The 22,460-nt window shown below is 42.5% G+C and overlaps 1 protein-coding gene across 1 annotated transcript in view; it reads right to left on the minus strand.

Moving 5' to 3' along the window:
* Window positions 1–21,604, minus strand: part of Itk (IL2 inducible T cell kinase) — a 65,765-nt gene extending 44,161 nt beyond the window's left edge. Inside the window, exon 1 of the mRNA XM_028864238.2 lies at window positions 21,326–21,604. Within this exon, the coding sequence (XP_028720071.1) occupies window positions 21,326–21,463 (138 nt within the window). The 5' untranslated portion in view covers window positions 21,464–21,604. The remainder of the gene's footprint in view (window positions 1–21,325) is intronic.
* Window positions 21,605–22,460: the final 856 nt, after the last annotated feature.

Here is a 22,460-nt window from a genome sequence, read left to right on the forward strand (position 1 = left end):
GCCACCACCGGCTCTTTATACATGGCTGCCAGGGGATTGGAACTCAGGTCCTCATGGCAAGCACTTTACTGATGCCGCCATCCCCCCAAGGCATTTGTTTTACCCCTGCACAACTGCAGGGTATGTCTACACAAAAGGCGAGCATCCGACTTACACGGTGGCCTCACGGCTGCATTGGTAATCTAGTCCTGTTAAGAGGCCCGCCCCACGGACTCGAGCTTCCATAGCTAGAAAACAGGCCCCACTGTGGCCCATCCTCAAAGCCCTCGGGCACAGCCAGTTTGCACTTAAGAAGCAGAGGTGCATGGAGGCCTTCCTGTCCCATAACCGTCTGCGGCCCCTGGCCACTGGTGAGCTCAGGATCCTGGGTGTTGGGCTACTTCTTCAGGGTGAGCCTGACAGAAGGCCCACACCAGTATCAGGACAGCTCTGGCTAACAACTCTTCTCTCTCCGCAAAGCACCGAGTTCTGTGCTGTACGCTCAATGCCTAGCACAGTGGCTGATTCTTTATCTTCCTTGGCTAGGGCATCATACGGGACCCAGTTGAAACGATCTCAATCAGATTTAAAGCTAATATGTTTGGCTATTCTGGAAATTTTTACTGAAGACCTACAAGGAACAAGGCATTGCTCTGAGTTCAGTAAACAAAGTAATGAACTGTAGTCATTTTTTTCTTTTTACTCTTTGGGGGCCTGCCACCCAGCTCCCAAATAAATACACAAATGAAGACTTATTATTACTTATGAATGCCTGGCCTTAACTTGACTTGTTTCTAGCCAGCTTTTCTTAAATTATCCTATCTACCTTTTGCCTCTGAGCTTTTATCTTCCTCTATTCTATACACCTTTCTTTACTTCTTACTCCGAGGCTGCTGTGTAGCAGAGTGGCTGGCTCCTGCTGTCCTCCTCTCCTTCTCCTTTTTCTTGCTTCTCTATCTTCTCTTCCTAGATTTCTCTCCCTATTTATTCTCTCTGCCTACCCATCCTTTCTCTTGCTTTGCTATTGGCCGTTCAGCTCTTTATTAGACCATCAGGTATTTTAGACAGGCAAAGTAACACAGCTTCACAGAGTTAAACAAATGCAACACAAAAGAATGCTGCACGTCTTTGCAACATTAAACAGATGTTCCACAGTATAAACAAATGTAACACATATTAAAATAATATTCCACAACAATGAACACTGTCCATTCTCTCATAGGGGTCATATACAGCACTCACTTACGATGGTTTCACTTATAGTTTTTGACTTCATGATGGTATAAAAACCAAACCTCATGGGCAGACATAGTGGTGCATGCTTTTAGTCACAGCATTAAGCAGGCTGAAGCAGGAGGATTGAGAATTCTAGGCCAGTCTGGGCCACACAGCAAGAGCTTGCCCCCAAAATAAACAAATAGTTGAATATTGTAGTAATGCCAACACTTAAGGAGCAGAAGGAGGAGGCTTCTCTACATAATGAGTTCTAGGCCAGCCTGGTCTATACAGCAAGCTCATACCTCAAAACACTAAATCAATTATCCATCAAGAAAAGAAAGGAAACTTAAACTTCAACATTTGAATTTTAATCTTCTTCTAGACCAGTGATATCTCATACGATAGTCTTGTCATACTGCTGGGCAGAAGGCCACAGCCACTGGGCAGCCACAGGATCATGAGAGTGGGTACCAGGCTCTCTGCTAAGCTGTAGTGTTTGCTATGCTAGGGTTCAGCTCATAGTAAGTTTATAAGGATGTAACCCCTTCTTAAGTTTGGGAGCTCAGAAAGAAGAAGCAAGAGCTGAAAAGACCATGGGACAGAGAGATGTCATCAGGTCAGGCCTCTGGAGAGAGGGCCTTTGAGACAGACCAGGAAGTCCAGCAGGGGCTGTCTGTGACCAGGCAGGTGTGAGTGCTAAGTGAGTCACTAGAGCAACGGTTCTCAATCTGTGGGTTGTTTGACACCAAATCTCAGTCTGTGGGTCATGACCACTTTGGGGTCCAATGATCTTTTTACAGGGGTTACTAAGGCCATTGGAAAACACAGATATTTACATTACGAGTCAGAGTAACAAAATTACATTTATGAAGTAGCAATGAATATAACTTTATGGTTGGGAGTCACTATAACATGGAGAACTATGTTAAGGGATCACAGCATCAGGAAGGTTGAGAACCACTGCCCTAGAGCAAAATGCCTGGGCAGAAAAGTGCTAATTAATCCTCTCCTTGTAGTTATGTCACAAAGTCGAGGGAGAAATCATTTCTGCAGTCAAAAATAGGGCGAAAGAAAGTTCTGTGTGAAGTTCAGAAGCTGCAGTGCCCAATAAAAATCAAAATAGAATGTGAACTGTACATGTAATTTAAAGTCTTTCAGTTAGGCATCACAGCTTATATCTATAATTCTATCACTTATGAGGTTGAGGCAGGGGAATTTCCACAAGTTTGGATCCAGCCTTGACTACATAGCCACGGGATACCCTTTCTCGAAATAATTTCTTTCCTATAAGTATATTCAGAAAAGCAATAGCAACAAATAAAATTAATTTTGATAACTGTTATTTAACCCCAAGCATCTCAATTATTGTCATTTCAAACTAAGCATAAAAAGTGATCAATTCCTCATTAGTTCTAACCTTTGAAATCCTCTATTTTTTACACACCTCACCTTGAACTAGCCACATTTAAGTGCTCACACAGTTCCCAAGGAGGATTCTTCCTTTCTGCTCAGATGATTTTTAGTATCCATTTGTTCCACACATGGACTTGAAGAGACATTTGTTCCTTAACTGTCAGCCAGATGAGCCTTTTCAGTCAGAGAGACCTGATTGCCCACCGTTAACCTCACTCTTGGCCCCTAGACACTGCTTGGGTCCCCACTTCCCATCCATCTGTCCTGTCAGGCTCCCAGAATTCCACACAGTTTGATCTGGGAAGCTGCAGGCATAGACGTTCCCTCCCTGGCCGGTCAAAGGGAGCAGCGGTTCAGGAGCTAACCACGGCTTCAGTCTCTGGGAAATGATGGTTGTCTGCAATCTTCCCAAACTACCAAGCTATTTCTGAAAAACATCAGGGGAAGGCCTGCCAAGAAAATCACACAAAGGCTACCAGAAGAGGGAGAGACGGGACAGCCCGTCTGCACTCTTCCCTGTTATTCTGAACTGTCTGCACCACACAAGGTCACAGGACTTTGGTAGCAGTATCTCTTTTGTTGCCATGTTCAGAGCTACACTGTCTCGGGAAATAATGCCAGCAGTCAACAAATGGAACCTTGTGAAATTAAGAAGCTTCTGCACAGTCAAGGCTATGGTTAACGGAGCGAAGAAACAGTCTGAGAGACAATCGTTGCCAGCCATACATCTGACAGAAGATGGAAATATAAAATGTATCAAGAACTAAAAAAAAAAAAAAAAAAAAAAAAAAAAACTCAACCACAGGAATGCAAGCAACCCAATCAATACATGGGATCACGAGATGAACAGTTAGTTCCTGGAAGAGAAACTCAAATGCCATTAAACACATAAAAAAAGAGTTCAGTTTCACTAACTCTCACAGAAGTCCAAATTAAAACTATGTTGGGATTCTATCTCACCCCAGTTAGAATCTCAGTCATTAGGAAAACAAGTAAGATGAATGCAGGTGAGGATGTGGCATAAAGAAAGCCTTATATACCGCTGGTAGGGTATACACTAGTCCAGCCGTGATGGAAGTCAACACAGTGGGTTCCCTAAAAACTACAAGTGATCTTCTACATGAGCCAGCAGTACCTGGGTGTTTACCCGAAGGACTCCCAGTCACTACATCACAGAGAAACTCTGCAGCATCATTCCCAACAGCTACGTTATGGACTCAGCCAAGGTGTCCCTCAACAGAGGGAAGGGTCAAGACAAGGCTGGATAGATACATAACAGAACGCTTTTCAGCTACAAAGAAAAGCAAAGTCATGTAATTTGTAGAGAAACAGATGCAGTTGGAGACAGCCATAGGAAGGCAGCTCAGAAAGATAATTATTACATGTTTTATTTCATATTCGATTCCTAGATTTTATAGATACATAAAATCATGTATGCATATATGAAATGAAAGTAGAAGTGAAAGTGTTGAGAACAAAGAGGACTCGGGGAGGAGGAGGGGAAGGAGGAGGGGAGGAGAGGAGGAGAGGGAGGAGGGGGAGGAGGGGGAGGGAGGGGGAGGGGAAGGGGAGGAGGGGGAGGAGGATAGGCAGCACACAATATATACTTGTATGAAAATATTCTCATAACAAAATGCAGTGTACAATAAATAATGAAATTTTAAAAGAGTCATAATAAAAACACAAGAACATAAATTTTTAAAAAGTGCTACGGTGTCCCAACAGATAGATAGTTTATGTGTCAAGCGCATAAACTGGTTTATGTACAAAACTGCAAAAGACTGTGCAAGTGGCTTTTTTTTTTTTTTTTTTTTTCCGAGACAGGGTTTCTCTGTGTAGCTTTGCGCCTTTCCTGGAGCTCACTTGGTAGCCCAGGCTGGCCTCGAACTCACAGAGATCCTCTGGCTCTGCCTCCCGAGTGCTGGGATTAAAGGCGTGCGCCACCAACGCCTGGTGCAAGTGGCTTTTACGCCCTCTTTTGAATCAATAATTTATATGAAATAGAATGGGATTGTGAGTTTCAGAGAGAGATGGGAAAACAATGAAAAGTCAACAATATTTTTAACTTCTTTCTCCATTGCATTCAACATGACCCAACAAAGTACTGTTTCTCCCTGACATAGATGAGAAAACTGGGAGGCCAGTTTCCTTAATTCATAGCGAGGAGACATCGTTGGCTATCGTTCTTGCTTCGATGCTGACAGGAAGCTTTCATGACCCAAACTCGGTGTTAGCTGCATGGCCTATTTCCTCCAGCCATGGCTTAGTGGAGCACTGTTTCTGCTGCACAGGCCTGTTCAGCTGGGGTTCAGGTGTGTTCCCTGGGAACACACACACAGCATGGCAGTTCCTTGGATCCATCACTGCTTGCCCAGTGGATATATCAATAAGAAGTTACATGTTAAACACCCTCAAGAGGACATTTCCGAGTGTGAAAAACAGCAGAATTACTGCTTTATACTTTGGTAGAGCAGAATGGAGAAGGGATGCTTCCAAGTCAGGCAGACTAGGGTTCAAACCCTGACTCATTCCTCACTAGCTGCACATCCTTGGGCCAAGGTTTCAACCTCTTAATAACTTTGTATTAAAAATATTTTGAAGATGTATTTATTTTATGTGAATGCCTGTTTTGCCTGCATGTATGTATGCATGTGCACCCCATGTGTGCAGTGCTGTGGAGGTCAGAAGAGGGCATCAGATTCCTTGCGACTGGAGTTAAGGATTTGGGAGCCACCATTTGGGTACTAAGAACTGAACCTGGAACCTCTGCAAGAGCGAAAAAATGCTCTTAACTGCTATCCCACCTTTCCAGCTCTGATATAACTTGTTTTCATCAAAGTGTCAAAAAAAAAAAAAAAAAAAAAAAAAAAAAAAAATGGTTCCTCAGTCACTGTGCTAAATCGGAGGACCTGAAACAAACTACTTAAAAACACTGTCGAATTAAAGTCATTTGAGTGATGAACTGTCACTCACATGCTCCTCACTTCCTCTTCCTCCTTTCCTTTTCCTGTCCACAAATGAAGCCTGTGCCCTTTTTGTCTTTATGCATCCATATTTTCTTTGCTCAAATGTTCTTTTAGGACATATGTAATTGCTGGGTGGTGATGGCGGCGGCGGCGGCGGGGGGCGGCGGCGGCGGCGGCGGCGCACACTTTTTAATCCCAGCACTTGGGAGGCAGAGCCAGGAAGATCTTTGTGAGTTCGAGGCCAGCCTGGTCTACAGAGCGAGATCCAGGAAAGGTGCAAAGCTACCCAGAGAAACCCTGTCTCGAAAAACCAAGGAAAAAAAAGGCCATATGTAATCAGGAAACATCACTGGGGAGGACAGTAGTCACACTTAGCCGGTGAGATTGACAACTCTGACAGCTGGGGTCGTTTGTTTTCCTAGTAACTTGTCAAATGAGGACAAAATCATGAGAAGGGTGGCTTCTTGGCTTCCCAGCTTCCTCTGCGTGTGGCTATCTGCTGGCCCTCCCCGGGATCAGACTGTGAGAGGAACCACCCGCAGCACCCTCAACGCTTTGATGCGATCGGGATCTTAACAAGGCATCTCAAGTGTCCTGCTCAACGCCGCTTCTGGGTCTAGTTTAGCTACTGTTCCATCTGAAAATTCATATGAAATAAAACTTAACTGACTGATGCAGGGGACGCCATTTTCCCCACTCACAGCAATTCTAAAATAGCTTCAGGGGTTTTCTCCCTTGTAGTTTCATCTCGTGTGTGAGGCTTGCTTGGGGTTGGGGGAACCTGGAATCAGACTTAGGCAGGTGGGGGTGTGGGGCCTGCAGCTCACGTCTTTCCCTCTTTGTAGTTCTCTTGGTCCTTGGGTGCTGAGGGGATGCTGAGTGCTGACCTGTGTCGCAGGAAGCCCCCAGGGAAGACGAGACCATTACCGTCTCTGAGAAAAAGGCATCATCTTGTCAAACACCAGTGCTCTTTGTAACTAGCTGTGGCTGTTTCTCTCCTTCCTGCAGCCCATCTTCGCTGGACCTCGTCATGGAAGGTTGGAAGCCAGGGCAAAGTCACGGCAGATGTCAAAGCTGTACCAGTTGTAAGTGGGGAAACTGCAGCCCATCCCCCATCTGCTTGCTTTTCTTTCCTTGTTTCCACAAGACCGACCTCTCACTCAGACATAAGCTGTAGGCTCTGGCTTTCACTACAGCCGTGGTTCACTCTGCTGTTTACTATTAGGCTGGCTGTGGGGAAAAGCATCTGGCTTCTTTAAGGTCGGCCATCTTTTCAACAGGAGCGCCCTGACTAGGCAAAAAGTGAGAATTTTACAAGAGAAAAGAAAGAGAACTATATTCTCATTTAACTTTCAGAGGGCAACTGCTGCCGTTCTCATATATATATATATATATATATTGCTCAAAATGTATAAAGATATGAGAGAAAGGATGCTTGCAACAGTGTTACTTATTGCACTGGGAAAAAAACCAAGATAAATGGTTGAATTAATGCATTAATCATCCTGTGACTACCCTGTAGTCATTAATAAAGAAGAGAGATGGTCTGTATAAAGGAACAAGAATATATGTTAAGTTCAAAAAGCAGATTTAAAGCAATAGCTGAATCCTCTAATTTTTTTTGAAAAAGATGAAATAGATATTAATATAGACAATATCCAAAAAAGTAATACAGGAGGGAAAAAGATTCCAAGCTGCTAATGCTGGTTTTCCCACGTGTCAAATAGAAGAGTTTCATAGCGGAAGTAATATGTTTCCATGAGACTTGAGGTGTCTTTAAGACAGTAAGCATGAAAAAGGAAGAGGGGAGCAAAACTGGAGGGTATTTTAAAGCAGACAGAAGCATTCCAAAAACACCACACTGTAATACAACAGTGACAGATGGACAGAGGGAGAAGGTAAGGGATTCCAAATGAAAAGCTTGAGAGTGTAAAATGACCTCTGCCCTGGTGACCTCACAACCCCATTAGCAAGAAGTTGGAACCAGGCAGCATCTGCCACCTGCCCTTCTGTATATTCTTGGAGGTTCAAGTTCATGGCAGTTCCTCTCCTGTTCTCAAGGGATAGCAATTTTCTTTCTTCATTTTTGTTCAAGGAAAATCACTGAGTTTTTGTGTGGACATGTGTACCTTGTAAGTGAGGTAATAATTTATAAGCCCAAATCATGTTAGATTAAAAAACAAAACAAAATAAAACAGAGAATGGAACAGAAATGTTAGTTTAGATTTGTTAACAAGAAGTATGTGTTGCTGGGCATGCTGGTGTGTGTCTATGATCCCAGCATTTGGAAGGTAGGATCACTGATTCCAGGCTACCCGGGGCTCCAAAGCAGGACCTGGTCTCTGAAAGAACAAAGTGCCACACGGTAAACATCAGTCCTCCAGGTCCCATGCACTGTCTCAGTATCTCTAGCCTGTGAGCTCTCTTCCAAAGGCCCCTTCCCCATCTTTCCAGGAGAGGGCATGGGGGATGTTTAGTGTGCTTGGAAAACATATTATTTTATCTTCTTTTTAAGCCCCAAAGAGTCTGCAGCTAGAGGAGATAGTGAACAGTTTGACTGCATTTCAGAAAATCACTCGACAGAGGCAATGTCTAAATCGTATTTGTTAATTGACTGACAAGGAACAGCAGGTCAGAGTGCTGCAGCAGAAAGTGGAATGTGTGGACCCCACGGCAGTATGTGTGGAACTCTCAATGGAAATAAACTAGGATATGAGCTCCAGAATGACTGGAGGATGGGTAAGGATCTTTTGGGGGTGGAAAGGTTAGTTAACACTAGACTGCACGGAAACGCACCAAGCGATCCTGCGAGTTATGAACAGGCTTCTAGAGAAATGGGCAAAAGGAATGTAAATGTTTCTTAAGACATACGAAGAGATGCTCAGTTACTGTGACAACAGGAATACAAATAAATTCCACTTAGATTACTTTAAACCTATCAGAGCAGCAAAGATCAAAGCATCAGACAAGGGTGTTGTTGAGGTTTTGAGAAGAAGCTCGAACACATGGCTCTGGAGAAAGAGCAACTTCTGTGGGGAGTGACTGGGTCACTAAACAGCAACTTTAAATATCCTTTAACTCCGCAACTCCACATCTGGACATGTTTTCTATGCACTGGGGCTTCTCAGTCTCTGTACTGTTGACCCTTTGGTTTGATTCTACCCACTGGATGCCAGTAGCAACTACCTCTCCACATCTCCAGCGAGACCAAATGTCCACAGGGTGGCAAAGTTGCCTCTGACTAACAATCACGGTTATATTCATTAAAGTGACATATGTGGCGAGGTTATTCATTCCCCGTCGCTTGCAAAAACAAAAGTCAGAAGCACACTAAACGTACAATGGAAAGGTTTTATCCACACAATGAGTTATTTTTACATTCGTAAAAGATGAAGAAGCTCTGTGTGTATCCATTATAGACTGATCTCTAAACTAGAGTGTTAACCAATAGAAAGGGGAAAAAAGGTAAAGTAGTGTGTGTAGATTATGCTACTTCTGTATAAAAAACAAACGAAAGAGACTTTTCTGGTTGTGTTACATGTAGATGAATAAAGCCTCATTGGAAAGTATGTAAGAAACTGACTATATTTGTTAACTTTTTACATTTACTTATTGTGTGTCTGTGTGTGTGTGTGTGCGCGCGCGCGCGCGCGTGTGCGCGCACGCGTGCATATGTAGACAGAGAATTCTCTCCCTCTACCTTAACTGTCCTGGGGGTTGAACTCAGGTCCCCAGGCTTGGCAGCAAGTGCCCGTATCTGCTGAGCCACTTTGCTGGCTCATGTTGGTTGATGTGGGGTTGAAGAAATGGAGTTTGGGACAAGGATTGGAAATTTCATTACTGCGTAGCATTTGGTAACTTTCAAAAATATGGGTCAGGCAGTGGTAGTATCCCCCTTTAATCCCAGCACTTGGGAGGCAGAGGCAGACAGATCTCTGTGAGTTCAAGCCAGCCTGGTCTACAAAGAAGTAGATCTAGACCAGGCAGGGTTACATGGAGAAATCCTATCTCAAAAAACCAAAAATAATAAATAAATAAAAATTTTAAAATGCAGATATATTATGTACATAAGAAGATTTGTAAATGGCCCGTCACCAGAACATTTCTGCTTCTGTCTGTCTCTGCGTGGAGATGTAGGTGATGAGTCCGCAGGTGAGAGTTCTGACAGGTACAGAGGACGAGGCAGGGCCCACACACACCCCAACCATCAGATCCACTATATGATCCAACTAGATCAATTTGAAACACAGGCAAAAGAGCACTGAGACAAGTCTTGGCCTATTGTCCCTGCGATTTGAAGTGGATCGTTTTATTCATAGGGTTCAAGGATTTTATATTTTCAGTATGCTATGCTAGGATCGATAAGAACTAAGGGATGCTTCCTGGTGCACGGGCCAGGTTTACCTTCCGCACTGTTTTCAGAGAAAGGTCTGAGGTCAGTTTGGGGCAGCAGTTTACCTGCTCACTGCATTCTGGGGCTCAGGCGTCTATAGAGTTGAAGGTGGGTGAGGCACACCACTCCCCCATCTTCCCTGAACCTGTCCTTACATAGTTTAGTGTCCTGGGCCCTGAGCTCCTTCAACAGACACAGGTATTGTGATTCCTGCTGTTGGTTGCTGAACTCTTTCTTCCAGGCCTTGATTTCTTGAAGTGTTCTTTCATCCCCTTAAATAGGACTGGATACTTGGTGGCATTTTATAAACTGACATACACACCCAGACTCCACACACATAAATAGACTTACTCCAAAGGAAATCTGAAATCACCTTCCTCAATTTAAAGAGTCATTCCTTATAGAAACTGTAATGAATTAAAGGTGTGGAGGAGAGTTCTATGTTTTAAGAAGTTTGGGACCCCACTGGTCTAATTGAAACCCTTGATTTTCTGGCAACAAAGTGACAGTGAGGGAGTGACCAGATGCTGTCCCTCGTCCCTGTTAAGTGGCCATGTTGTTGCTCCCTACCTCTGCTCCTTACCTAGGATTGTAGCCTGCTGGCCACTGTCAGTGTTTTAAACTCTGCCGAATGTGACAAGCCACTGCTACAGAACAGTCAGGGTGGCTTAGGTGACACCTTCCTGAATTTTATTCATTCCTTGACTAGGCGCTGGCTGGTCTAGCTCATGAGCTCATCCACATGAACTGCTCGGCGGAGCCCCTGGGATGACCAGTTAGTTAGCCACTGTCAGTGAGACTTGGATGGTGCAGACAACATGCTTTTGGGTATTCCTTCAATCTTACTGTACAGGTACATACACACGACTGACTTAAAGTCAAATTATTTCATTCACATAAAAAAACAAATACAGACACAAAACGGTACCTATAAAAACAAAGTATTTGAAAATCACAGCAATGGAATTTTTTTTATTAATTCCTTCTTAGAAAGATAAATGGTTCTCAGAAAATATGAATGGTTCTATAACTAACACGGGACTACTTTTGGTGGCTTGTACAATTGCTTTAGCTCTTCTGAAAATGATACAGTAATAAATGCTTGAGCCCAGGAAATGTTCTTATCATGAGCAGGTGCGATGCCTCAGCTCATAGGCACTTGCTAGAGGTAGAGGCACTTGCTGCAAAGCTGACGATTTGAGTTTGATTTCCAGAACCTACATGGCAGGAGAGAACTAAATTCCAAAGGTTGTTCTCTGACTTCACTTGTGGACTGTGGCATACATGCACCTACTTTTACACTAAATAAATAAATGTAAAATATTATTATCCTATGATATAGTTATTGTACAAAGAAATCCATCCTAAAAAAACTTTTAAAAAGGATCAGTCTTCTATTATATATGTGTTTTCATCATACCTGGAAACAACTTGAATATTGAGCCATAGATGATAGACATGTTCATCCATATATATGTAAACATAAAACAGAGAAGTTTGTCTTTGCAAAGAATGGATCAAACCATTAAAAATTCAGATATATGAGAAAGTGATTATTTTCAAGGCCATATAGACCTACAGAAGTGTATTTATGTAAAAGAATGAATGGGGAAGTAGAATATAAAATTGCCATGCATTATAATTTTAACTATTTGAAATTATATCTGCACAGTAATTTGGTAGTTTTAGACAAGAAGTTATACAAAATATGTTGGGTCTAGTTGTTTTATTAACTACTTTCAGCAGTATAATAATCTGAAGGCTTTCTATTCTATTTTGTGGTATTAATATTGATTTAATTGAATTCTACCTTGTTTTCTGCCTTCATTGCTAGAGGACAATCTGGTCCTGACCAGGTTATAAAATGGGCCAATTTCTACCATCTTTGGTTCCAGACAAGCCCTCCGAAGGACACAAGGAAAGTTAAAACATGAAATAACTACAGAACAACCCGTGGGATGAGATGCCACGTGCTGGGTCAGTAGCCATGACTTGGCTTCCTGGCTTCCTGGCTTCCTGGTCTGCCCTGTGTCTAATCTGTCAGCACCACAGCGGTCAGAACAACCATTTCCAAATATAAAACAGATGGTGTCCCATGGCTGCCTCCACCATTTGGTAGCTTCTTGCTGTTTGAATGAAGTTCAAACTCTTTGCCATGGCCCATGATGGCTCACATAGTCTGCCTTCTGCGTTCTCAAATTGCAGGCTTCTCTTGAACTGTGTTCAAGATTCTCTCCTCACATGGGCCAAGCTTTTATTTACCTCAGGGTCCTCAAGCTTGCAGTTCCTCTTCTCGGAATGCCATTCTGTTTTTGGTTTTGTTTTGTTGTTGTTGTTTTGTTGTCTGTTTGTTTTTTACTTGACTGGTACATCCATCCTCCCTCAAACTCTGACTCTGGCCTAGATACAGATTCCCTCTCTAACCACACTTCCTTCCAACTCTGCCCCAGTTGCTGCTGAGGTCTGTCTTAGAACCTGCCAATCTGTATCTACCGTTATGTACTTCACTATGGGCTATCTCCTCTACCTGCGTATGAGGGCAAACACCTCATTCATATTATTTAACACTATATTCTTCACACCCACATCATTGGTTGTAGCATAGTAGGCATTTAATAAATGATTAACAAACAATAAAAAATAAAAAAGAGGTTTCAGAAGGTGCTATGTCAGCTGCCAAGGGAGAGGAGCAATTGGTAGTCCTACCTAGTTGTTAAGCCTACAAACCACAACAATTGACTGGCCCAGCAAGATAGTCCCATTGTGCAATAGTGGCACTTCTATCTTAGGAGTAACCAACACCTGCTTAGTTGAACTTAAGGCCCACTTGACGGGAGAGAATTCATGTTTAGTATTGTAAACCTAGCCAACTGCCCAGCTGGAGAAGTCATAGACCCTAGAAGAGAGCCCACTACTACCTTTTTTTTTTTAAAGATGTAATTCCTAGCTGTTTTCTAAATGCTTCTCTTTATGCCTATAGATAAGTGTAGCTTTCATCTTTCATCAAAAAAGCTTCTTTTTTAGCTACAGACACTATTACAGAGATCGACAAGTGGTCAAAATGTAGAGAAAAGGTGTCAGTGGGCTACTGAACCCCCATCGGCAACACAACCCCTACAGCTAAGGCTCAGGGAACTTCATTAAAGAGGCAGCAGAAATAGTTTAAGAGCCAGAGGATCAGTATGCCGGCTGCTAGGTAATGTCCCCTAGACATGACAGGGAAAATACATTCATGATCTCTCAACAATATGATTGCCTGAACAAGACAGGCATAATGACAAACCAGTTGACATGCCAGCACATACAGGGGAAATTCCTCAAGGCTCTACCTCTAGATGAAGAGTTACTGGTGATAAATGGCTGCTAAAAGGGGGAGAATCAGTTTCCTTCAGGGTTGAGTTCCTCTTTAGGTTGTCTAATCCCAAGTGGTCAGCCCTGAACACATGTACCTAGGACGGATGCTAAGTGGACTCAGTAATTTGTATGTAATAATATAATTAAAGAAGAATAGGTTATGAATGGGGGCAGGGCACAGGAGGAGTTGGAGAAGGCAGAGAAGGGTGAGAGTGATGTAGACACAGTGTTCAGGGATGAAGTGCTCAAAATAATAATTCAATAAAAAAAGGACATGAAGCTGGGATGCAATCATATTTTAATGTGTTTTTGATTTACATTTTCCTGATGGCTAATGAAGTTGAGCATTTTCTCCAAAAACTTGTTGGTCATTTCGATTTAGTCTTTCAAGAAGGATCTATTTTTATCCTTTAAGGATTTCCAAATTAAACTGTTTTACAGTTAAAGTTTTTAAGCTTTTTACCTAGTCTGTATACAAATCTCTCTGCTTTCTCCTCTCTCTCTCTCTCTCTCTCTCTCTCTCTCTCTCTCTCTCTCTCTCTCCTCTCTCTCTCTTTCCTCTCCCTCTCCCTCCCTCTCTCTCCCTCTCTCTCCCTCTTTAGTTTTTTGAGACAGGTCTCTGTATAACAGTCCTGGCTGTCCTCTAACTCACAGAGTTCCACCTGCCTCTGCCTCCCGAGAGCTAGGATTAAAGGCATGAGCCACCACCACTCGTCAATACAAATCCATTTTTAGATGACAATATAAGCTTGTAAATAACAGTTTATGAAGAACTTCTAATTGATGGAAATTATGTGGAGACATGACATCTTGTGCCAAGCTCTCATTCTATTAAATCTATAAAAACTTGTATTGACTTTCAAGGACAGACAGGCAGTCTACAAGGGGAATTTTATGTGCATTTAAAAATATTTCAGTGCAGTTTCCTCCTCTGGACCCTTTTTGTGAGACTCCTGAGTATCATGAGGGCAACCCCCAACTTGCCTCTTGACGAAATTCACATCCTGGAAGACCTACTTTTTCTGGTGTCCTAATAAGTCATTGACAGATAGGAAAATTTACTATTAGTTAATGAAATTAGATAATGGTGTAGCAGGTGACCTACGAAGATTTGAGAAGAGCTTTAAACTAACTTCCTTAGGACTCAAATGTGAGTTTTGTTTGGACCCTGTGGAAACCACGCTCTTGTGCTTTCCAGTTAATTCTTTCATATACAGTAAGTTCTCTCCTTGAAAGTATTTCACTGAGACTGATTTCTACTGCAGGGAATAATGAAAGTATGTGCCTCTCTCAAACTCACAGAGATCCTCCTGCCTCTGTCTCAGAGTATGAGATTAACAGCATGTGCCATCATGCCCAGCTTATCTGTAAGCTTTTTAAAGCTGAAAGGGAAAAATAGGAGAGAGGGAGGAGGCCAGGCAGGAAGAAAAAAAAAATCCATCCTTCTGCAATCTTGGATGTTCCGAAAAGCCACTGGATCGTCTGTACTTCATGAGAAACAGCACCCCCATGGTACGTGTTTCAACTGCCTCACTCTAGTCCTGAGTGCAAGAGCCCCAAAAAGAATGTGAACTTGAAACACTGAAGGTTCAGAAAGAAGGCAGATGTGCTTGAGGCAAGTGCAGTGTCAAGTGGAATCAGAAAAATGGACAATGAAGGGTCTTGGGGGCTGTAGCTGTGAATTAAGTATTCTAAACAGTCACATAGAGTTTTGAGATAGAGAGGGGCATGTGAGTTGTAATTTTAAAACTTGACTCTTGGTGTTATGGGAGATGACAGATTGATATGGAAGCCCAATTGTCCATGGGACCCCAGCTAGCATCAATGAAATCACATCGGGACAAAATGGGGAGGGATCATAATTGGTGAAAGTCTCCTGCAGAAATGCTCAGGTAGTTTTAAGAGTATTACCCCCAGAGGGTCTAGCTGTAAACATGACAGAAGGAAATACAGTTAGGGCAAAGAGGGAAAGAGGGCAGAGTTGATGGTTCTCCTGAACCTGGGGGCTTCTATAGGTGTCTCTCTGACATAGCTGAGAATTCCAACTACCCAACTCTTTCTTGCTTAAGACATGGCCATGCCTGTTTCTCTCAGCGGCTCTTGTTAAGACATGGCCATGCCTGTTTCCCCCAGGGACTCTTGTTAAGACATGGCCATGCCTGTTTCCCCCAGGGACTCTTGTTAAGACATGGCCATGCCTGTTTCCCCAGGGACTCTTGTTAAGACATGGCCATGCCTGTTTCTTTCAGGGACTCTTGTTAAGACATGGCCATGCCTGTTTCCCCCAGGGACTCTTGTTAAGACATGGCCATGCCTGTTTCTCTCAGTGGCTCTTGTTAAGACATGGCCATGTCTGTTTCCCCCAGGGACTCTTAATTTTATATCCTGAACCCTCCCTTTGGTTCTTCTATGTCATGTGTTTACTCTTTTAGTATTGTGCCCTTTTCTAACGAGGCTCATCTGTGCTACACTATCCCACCCTGGATCTATAATACCTTCCCTTCTTCTCTTCCTTTCTCCTTCTATGCCCTCTACAAGAAAAAAAAAAACGAAGACGAAAACAAACAAGTAAACAAAAAACTAATGAATACTAAGAGGCAGAAAGCACTGTAGAAACTGATGGTATCATCAGATACCTGTCCTTACACAGCTCCAGGCTAATGAAGCCTCACATTAGGAAATGTGCAATTATGACTTTGGCATGGACCCTGAAGGAAGGGCACATGTTACTATGGCAGAACCTAATAGGAGGTTGACTCATTCTAAAGAAGTCAAGGAAGGCTTCTCTAAGGAAGGGACACTTAGAGATGAATAGTGTGGTATGACTAGAGCCCAGAGAGACGACGACAAAGAGGGACATGTGTGCTAGATTCTGGTGGCTCAGGCCAGTGGGATAACACTGTCATAAGCAACATGCCAGCTTACGATGAGGACCATGTCAACTGATCACAGCCACCATGTGAGTGCTCACCCAGGCTGCTGTGGGGAGTGTGGTAGGGCGACACATCACAAGAGCAGCAGTGCCAGATGAGACATGCGAACTCTGACTGGCAAAGTGACCGAGGAAATGCATGCAGCAACTTTAGTAGAACAAGTGAGGAATGCATTCACATTGTTTTGCATGGAACAGAGCTCCAGAAAGTGGGGGGTGGGGGTGGGATTTGTCCTGGAGTATGCACAGAAGGGACAGAGTTCATGCTGTACTTCACCATGACAGACCCAGAGAACAGGAGGTGTTGATGTTCAGAATCCTTTACAGAGCAAGAGCACACGCCATTTTATAATAACCAGACAGTAACACTGCTAATCATAAGAAGCACCATTTATCACAGAACTCTGTCAGCTCTGAAGACGTAAGGGACCTCGGGGAAGTTATTTAAATTCTCTTCACTTTATTTTCTGATTTATAAAGGAGGGAATAACAGTTCCTACTTATAGAACGATTATACTGTTTATCCAAAAACAATTCATATGAACACACTGACACATAGGCCATGCTCAGTCGATGTTAGTCATTGCTTATTATTAGAATAATGGTGATCTCCATCTTGTTAAAAAGAAAACGAAAAAGGAACATTCAGTCTTTCAAAAACATGGCAGTTTTGAGAACTTGCAGCATTATATGGTTTATAGCAAGTTATACAGCTCAAGTGGTAGATCTGATCTTTGACCCAGACCTGTCTGATACCAGAAAGTGTGTTTTTGATGATGCTACAAAATGGATCCAAAGGGAAGGAAGGAAACATCTCCCCACCTGTCCTCTTTCATTCAGAAAGGCTGCATGCTGGGAGAGCTGGTTCTGCTGCTAGATCAGACTGCAGCTCAGGGAGAGGAGACTCTCATCTGGGCAATAGCTGGGGTGCCAATGATCTTGACTGTTCATTCCGTCCCTTATTAGGTGGTACTGTATCCCACACCATGGGAAGCATAGCAAGCTTGATCCTTATGATGAAAAGAGTCATTAGAATAAGGAATCCTGTCAGAAGATCATGATGGTGCTTGGTGGGTAATAGCCATCTTGCCATGTCACAAAATGAGCATGAAGCTTGCAATACACTTTTCTTAGAATGTACTCAGCATCTTGTGAAACAGGGAGAATCATGAGGGTCCTGACTTTACAAACAGGAAAATGCCTTAAATAGATGGAATGTCTTACCTGAAATTCCACACCTGGAAAATGAGAGAGGTAAGATTTAAACCCAGCTCTTATCAGCTACGCTGGTTTTTCCAGCCTGTAATGTTTGTCTTCATCTATGCTGACCCTTTTATCTCATGCTTAGGGCCCTCTGATTTTTCTCTTTCTCCTATGGTTCAGTGGTCAACAACCTCCCCAGAGATTGTACTTAAGTCTGCCAGTGGTATGCTAGGGTTGGCTTATACTGGCCTATGAGAGCAAGCGGCTATGTTTTCAGGAATTTGTGATCCACATGTCACATTGATTAATTGAAATGGCCAAAGGGATTCTTCTGTTTAGAAATAGGCTATCATGCATTGAAGATTGGCCTCAAACTTACAATACAGCTAAAAATGACCTTGGACCTCTGGTTTTCTTCTTCTACCTCCTGAGTGCGGGGTTATAATTGTGCACCCCATGCTTACTTTATGCAGGGCTATGGACTGAACTCAGCTTCATGCACGCTAAGCAAATACTCTTCTAGCTGTGATACACCCCAGCTCCGCGAAGGAGTTATTTACAACAGAGAAATCAACAAACACTACAAATCAGGCCTCTACGACTCCCCTCTACTAACACAGTGTCTGTGACCCATTTTTACCAGCATGCTACCAGGCCCTTATCCTTCTCTGCTAAAGGACCACAGATACACAGCAGAGACCATTTTACAAAATGCCTGGTAGGCACAGGGAGTATCTGGAGCTATATGTGCATGTCCCCACCTGAAAGCACTCTACCTTTCTGATCCACTGTTTCCGTGGGATGAAGAAGGTTCTGGGAGCCCAGAACCATTTTCACAGCACAGTTCAGGGAGACAGGCATATAATCCCCGAACTATATTCACACTTAAATAGAAGTTCACTCCATTCATAGTGTAAGACAGTGGGTTTGGATATTTACAGTTGGACCGAACACTTGGTTTGTAAAATGCTAGCATTTGTTCTTGAGTATTTTTCATGTGGTGTAACAATGTGAAAGAGTTTTGAACTATCAGGAACACCATTTTACAGATGAAGAAAAGGGAAAAAGAAGCTAAGAGCTTCAGAGGAGTGACCCTGGCTAGTGTTATTAACCATGAGTATGTATCTCCCATCAAGGGCCCTCCTCTTATCTGGCTTTGATCCCTCCCTCTACCCTTTCCCATCACTTGAAGATGAAGACCTTATGCCAGCCTGACAGTTCTCTCAGAGATGAGAACACAACATATATAATGGCTAAAGTTTACTATATGCTGATAGGGTAACAGTATGCTATGTCTTAAATTGAACTGCGTGAACTTGCCAACATTTTTTTTTTCTATTTGCCAAATGGTAATTTCAATATCTCAGCTCACACACATTATCTGTGTCTGGGCCATGTTCTCATGAGATGGGTGCTATCATAATACCTACTTCACAGATGGGGGAGTACTGAAGCTTTTATTGAAAACACAAAAAAGTTCTTCACACAAGTGCAAGTTATATACTTCTACGTGATGCATTGTTTTGTACTCATTGATGGCCCTGGCCAATGTACTATAGTCAGGGCATGTACAATAATAACTCAGTGACCACGAATAACTAACTAATAAATTTCTATAATGCTTAAAGAAAGGTTTTGAAATGTTAAATATAAATCATTGGTATTAGAAAACAAGGAATTCGATGTGATATATATATATATATATATATATATATATATATATATATAATGATTTGTCCATCAGGGAAACATTAGATACTCCAGCTAAAGGCTACAGAATGAATTATTTGTTATGAAACTTTTCTTTCTCTTTTTAGTTCCTTTTCTGTTTGTTTATTTTATTTTATTTTTTTGAGGTCAAGTCTTCCTATGTAGCCCAGGCTGGCCTGGAATTCACCATATAGCCTAGACTGTCCTTGAACTTATATTGATTCTCTTGCATTGGTCTCTTTATGCTGGGATTATAAGCACACACTACCATATGCAGCTTGTGTTATAATTCTTTTATGATTCTTAAGAAGGAAAGCAGGTATGGTGGCCCCTACTTATAATTAAGACACTCTGGAGGCTGAGGCTCTAAGATTTCAAGTTCAAGCTTGGGTTACATAGTGACATTATCACACACACACACACACACACACACACACACACACACACACACACACACACACACACACACACACATACACCATCACCACCACCACCACCAACAACAACAACAGCAATAACAATTAAAGAAAACAGGACCATGAATTTGAAAGAGAGCAAGGAGGGTACATGGAAGACAGGAGGAAGAAAGAAGAAGGGGGAAGTGATGTAATTATAATCTCAAAAATTAAAAAATATTTTTAAAAACTGGTGAAAGTGCAAAATCCATTTTGTGAAAAGTAATTTGCATGACTATGCTTTCATTATGAAAGGTGAGCTTCATGTTTCATTCACAAAAACACAAACTTGATGTCATGTGATTTATTAGTTCTATATGGTGAATACTCCAGGCTCAAAGCTTGACACCTGGCCATTGACCGATGGGGTCTGCACATATGTAGTTCTCTAAGCCTTCTAATCTATTAGTAAATTATCAGTGAGGCCCTGCTGAAGACAAGTGATTCTCTTCACTGCAAAAGCAGAGAGAGAAGCAGAATTATTTTACCCAAAACTAAAAAGGGTAGGTATCCCCCGCCCAAGCAGTCTGCTGTGAGTTCATGAAAATCTTTAAAGATTGTCTCCCCCCACTACTGCCACACATATCTTTTAGTGAGATACCACCAAGGAACAGAAGCATCTTTGACTCAGTGAGCACACACCTAAAACCTAAGTACTGGTCTGTGCCCTACCTCTCTAGTGATGTAAAAATAATACCAAGATATGATAGGAAATCAAACAGGCTTTGAAAAGTGGCCGAGGAAGACTAACCAAGAGGCACTGAGTACAGCCAAAGGCTTCAGAAAGGCAGAATGGAACTTAGGGTGATATCTAGTCCTTTTGTTTAAAGAGAAAGAGTCTGATGGAGAAGGACATTTGCCCAGGTCCATTCACCCAGTGGGAAGCAGAGCGACTTCCTGACTACCAGACCCCAATGCTTCTACCAAACTGTATTATTAACATGGACTTATTTGCTTTTGCTCTCACTGCTGCTGTACAACAGGAAGATGTCTTTAGACACATCTAGCTAAGCAGCCACTCTGGAAGAGCCTTGTCCACAGGCAGATACTTTGTGTTCCATTTCCATACCCCTATAGTCTCCTGAGAAAGTTTTCCACAGATGAAGAGGGTTGCCACGTCTTACAACTTCCTGAATATTACATGAATGTTCTGCACACACACTTGCACATGAAATACAGAATATTTTAGAATATTACATGGAAGTATGACCTCATGGCCTCAGGAGAGAGATGATCATTACAACGAGGAGAGTTCAAGTCATAAAAATTTGACATAGGACCTCCCCTTCACCATTCTGAGAACCACATCTTTAGTAAAACAGAGAAGCTGGGCCAGACTGCCCCTTATGTCCTAATGAACAATAATTAATATCTTACTGCCTTATAGCCTGTAAAATACCATATGCTTCACATTAACTTCAAGTTCTACCCACAAAACTCAACACATAAAATATTTCTATGCTTAACAATTAAACAACTTTGTGGAGAAGAAAAATGGATGAGTGTTAAACCTACGGATTTTAGAACTGAAATAGATAAATCTACACCCAACTTTCCCATCTCTCCGATTTTGCTTCCATCTCTCGGTACTTTGTGGCTGTTAAACACAACGTGCTTGTGTTCCAGGTGTTCAAGTTTATCCCACAAATCAACTTAATCCAAACACAAAAGAGTAAATAAACAAGAGCAAGTGTTTTCATACCCCATGGCGATCCTCGAAGTATGCCAGGCTGGCTTTTGTTAAAACAAAGAAACGGACTTTAAAATTTGAGGGAGAAGTCCTTCTCTTCTGTTGGGACTTCTTGATCAGCTGCTCTTCCAGGAGAATGAAGTTGTTCATGGTCCAGTTCGGAAAAGTGATGCGTCTTGGGCATCACTCCTCAGGGCAACCAAAGGAGAGAAACAGCTGGGAATGCAGCAGGATGCAGTTGATCTTTAGAGAGTTGTTCAAAGGCAACTTGCCTCTAACCTTATCTTTTCTATCAACACCAGCCAGCCTCACCACTGAGCTCCTCCTCTGATGTCAAAGGCCATGACCACATCCTTTCAAAATTCACCAAGTTAAGAAGCACATGCAAAAATATGTGTACCCTTTGCTATATGGTTTGGAAATGAGGTTTGAAGAAACTTAGAAAAGGAATTGAATTTTAATCTTTAGAGTTCCTGGTTTAGCCTCTGCAACACTTAAGACATGTAGAAAAGTGAGAAAGAACAGGGGTCCAGGGGTGAGTGGAGCACAGCTCGTGTATAAGTTTCCCATTGCTGTCATGGATTGCCACAGGCTTCTTGGATTTCTCTCACAATTCTCTAATTTAGAAGTCTGAAATGTGTCTCACTGAGTGAAAATCATGGTGACAGTGGATCTATGCTCCTTTCTGACAGGTCTCTGAGGGACATTACCTCTGTGACTGTCCTATCTTTTGAGGGACACCCAGGTGGCCTTGCTCTGGACTCTTTCTCCATCTTCAAACCCGACAACTACAGACCGAGTGCTGCTTCCTCCATGTTGCCGGGACCTCTTCCTCCTACCTCTGTGACATTTAAGGCTCCCGAGAACCACCAAGATGGAGAACCACCCATCCCAAGTGATCATCTAGAACAGGCACCCCATTTTAAGGTCAGAAGATGGGCACTGTAACTCCACCTGGTATTGTAATTCCCCTTTGTCACTCAACTTCATACAGTCACAGGTTTGTAGGCATTAGGACATGGAAAGATTTGCACAGGGCTGTTATTCTACCTACAAGTTTGAACACCTTCGCTACCACTTAACAGGATGGCTTGGGATTTCAGTTCCTTAGTCTGTGAAAGGAAGCAATGGGGGCCTTGTATGAGGC

This window comes from Peromyscus leucopus, chromosome 8b (assembly GCF_004664715.2).
Source record: "Peromyscus leucopus breed LL Stock chromosome 8b, UCI_PerLeu_2.1, whole genome shotgun sequence".
NCBI lineage: Eukaryota > Metazoa > Chordata > Mammalia > Rodentia > Cricetidae > Peromyscus > Peromyscus leucopus.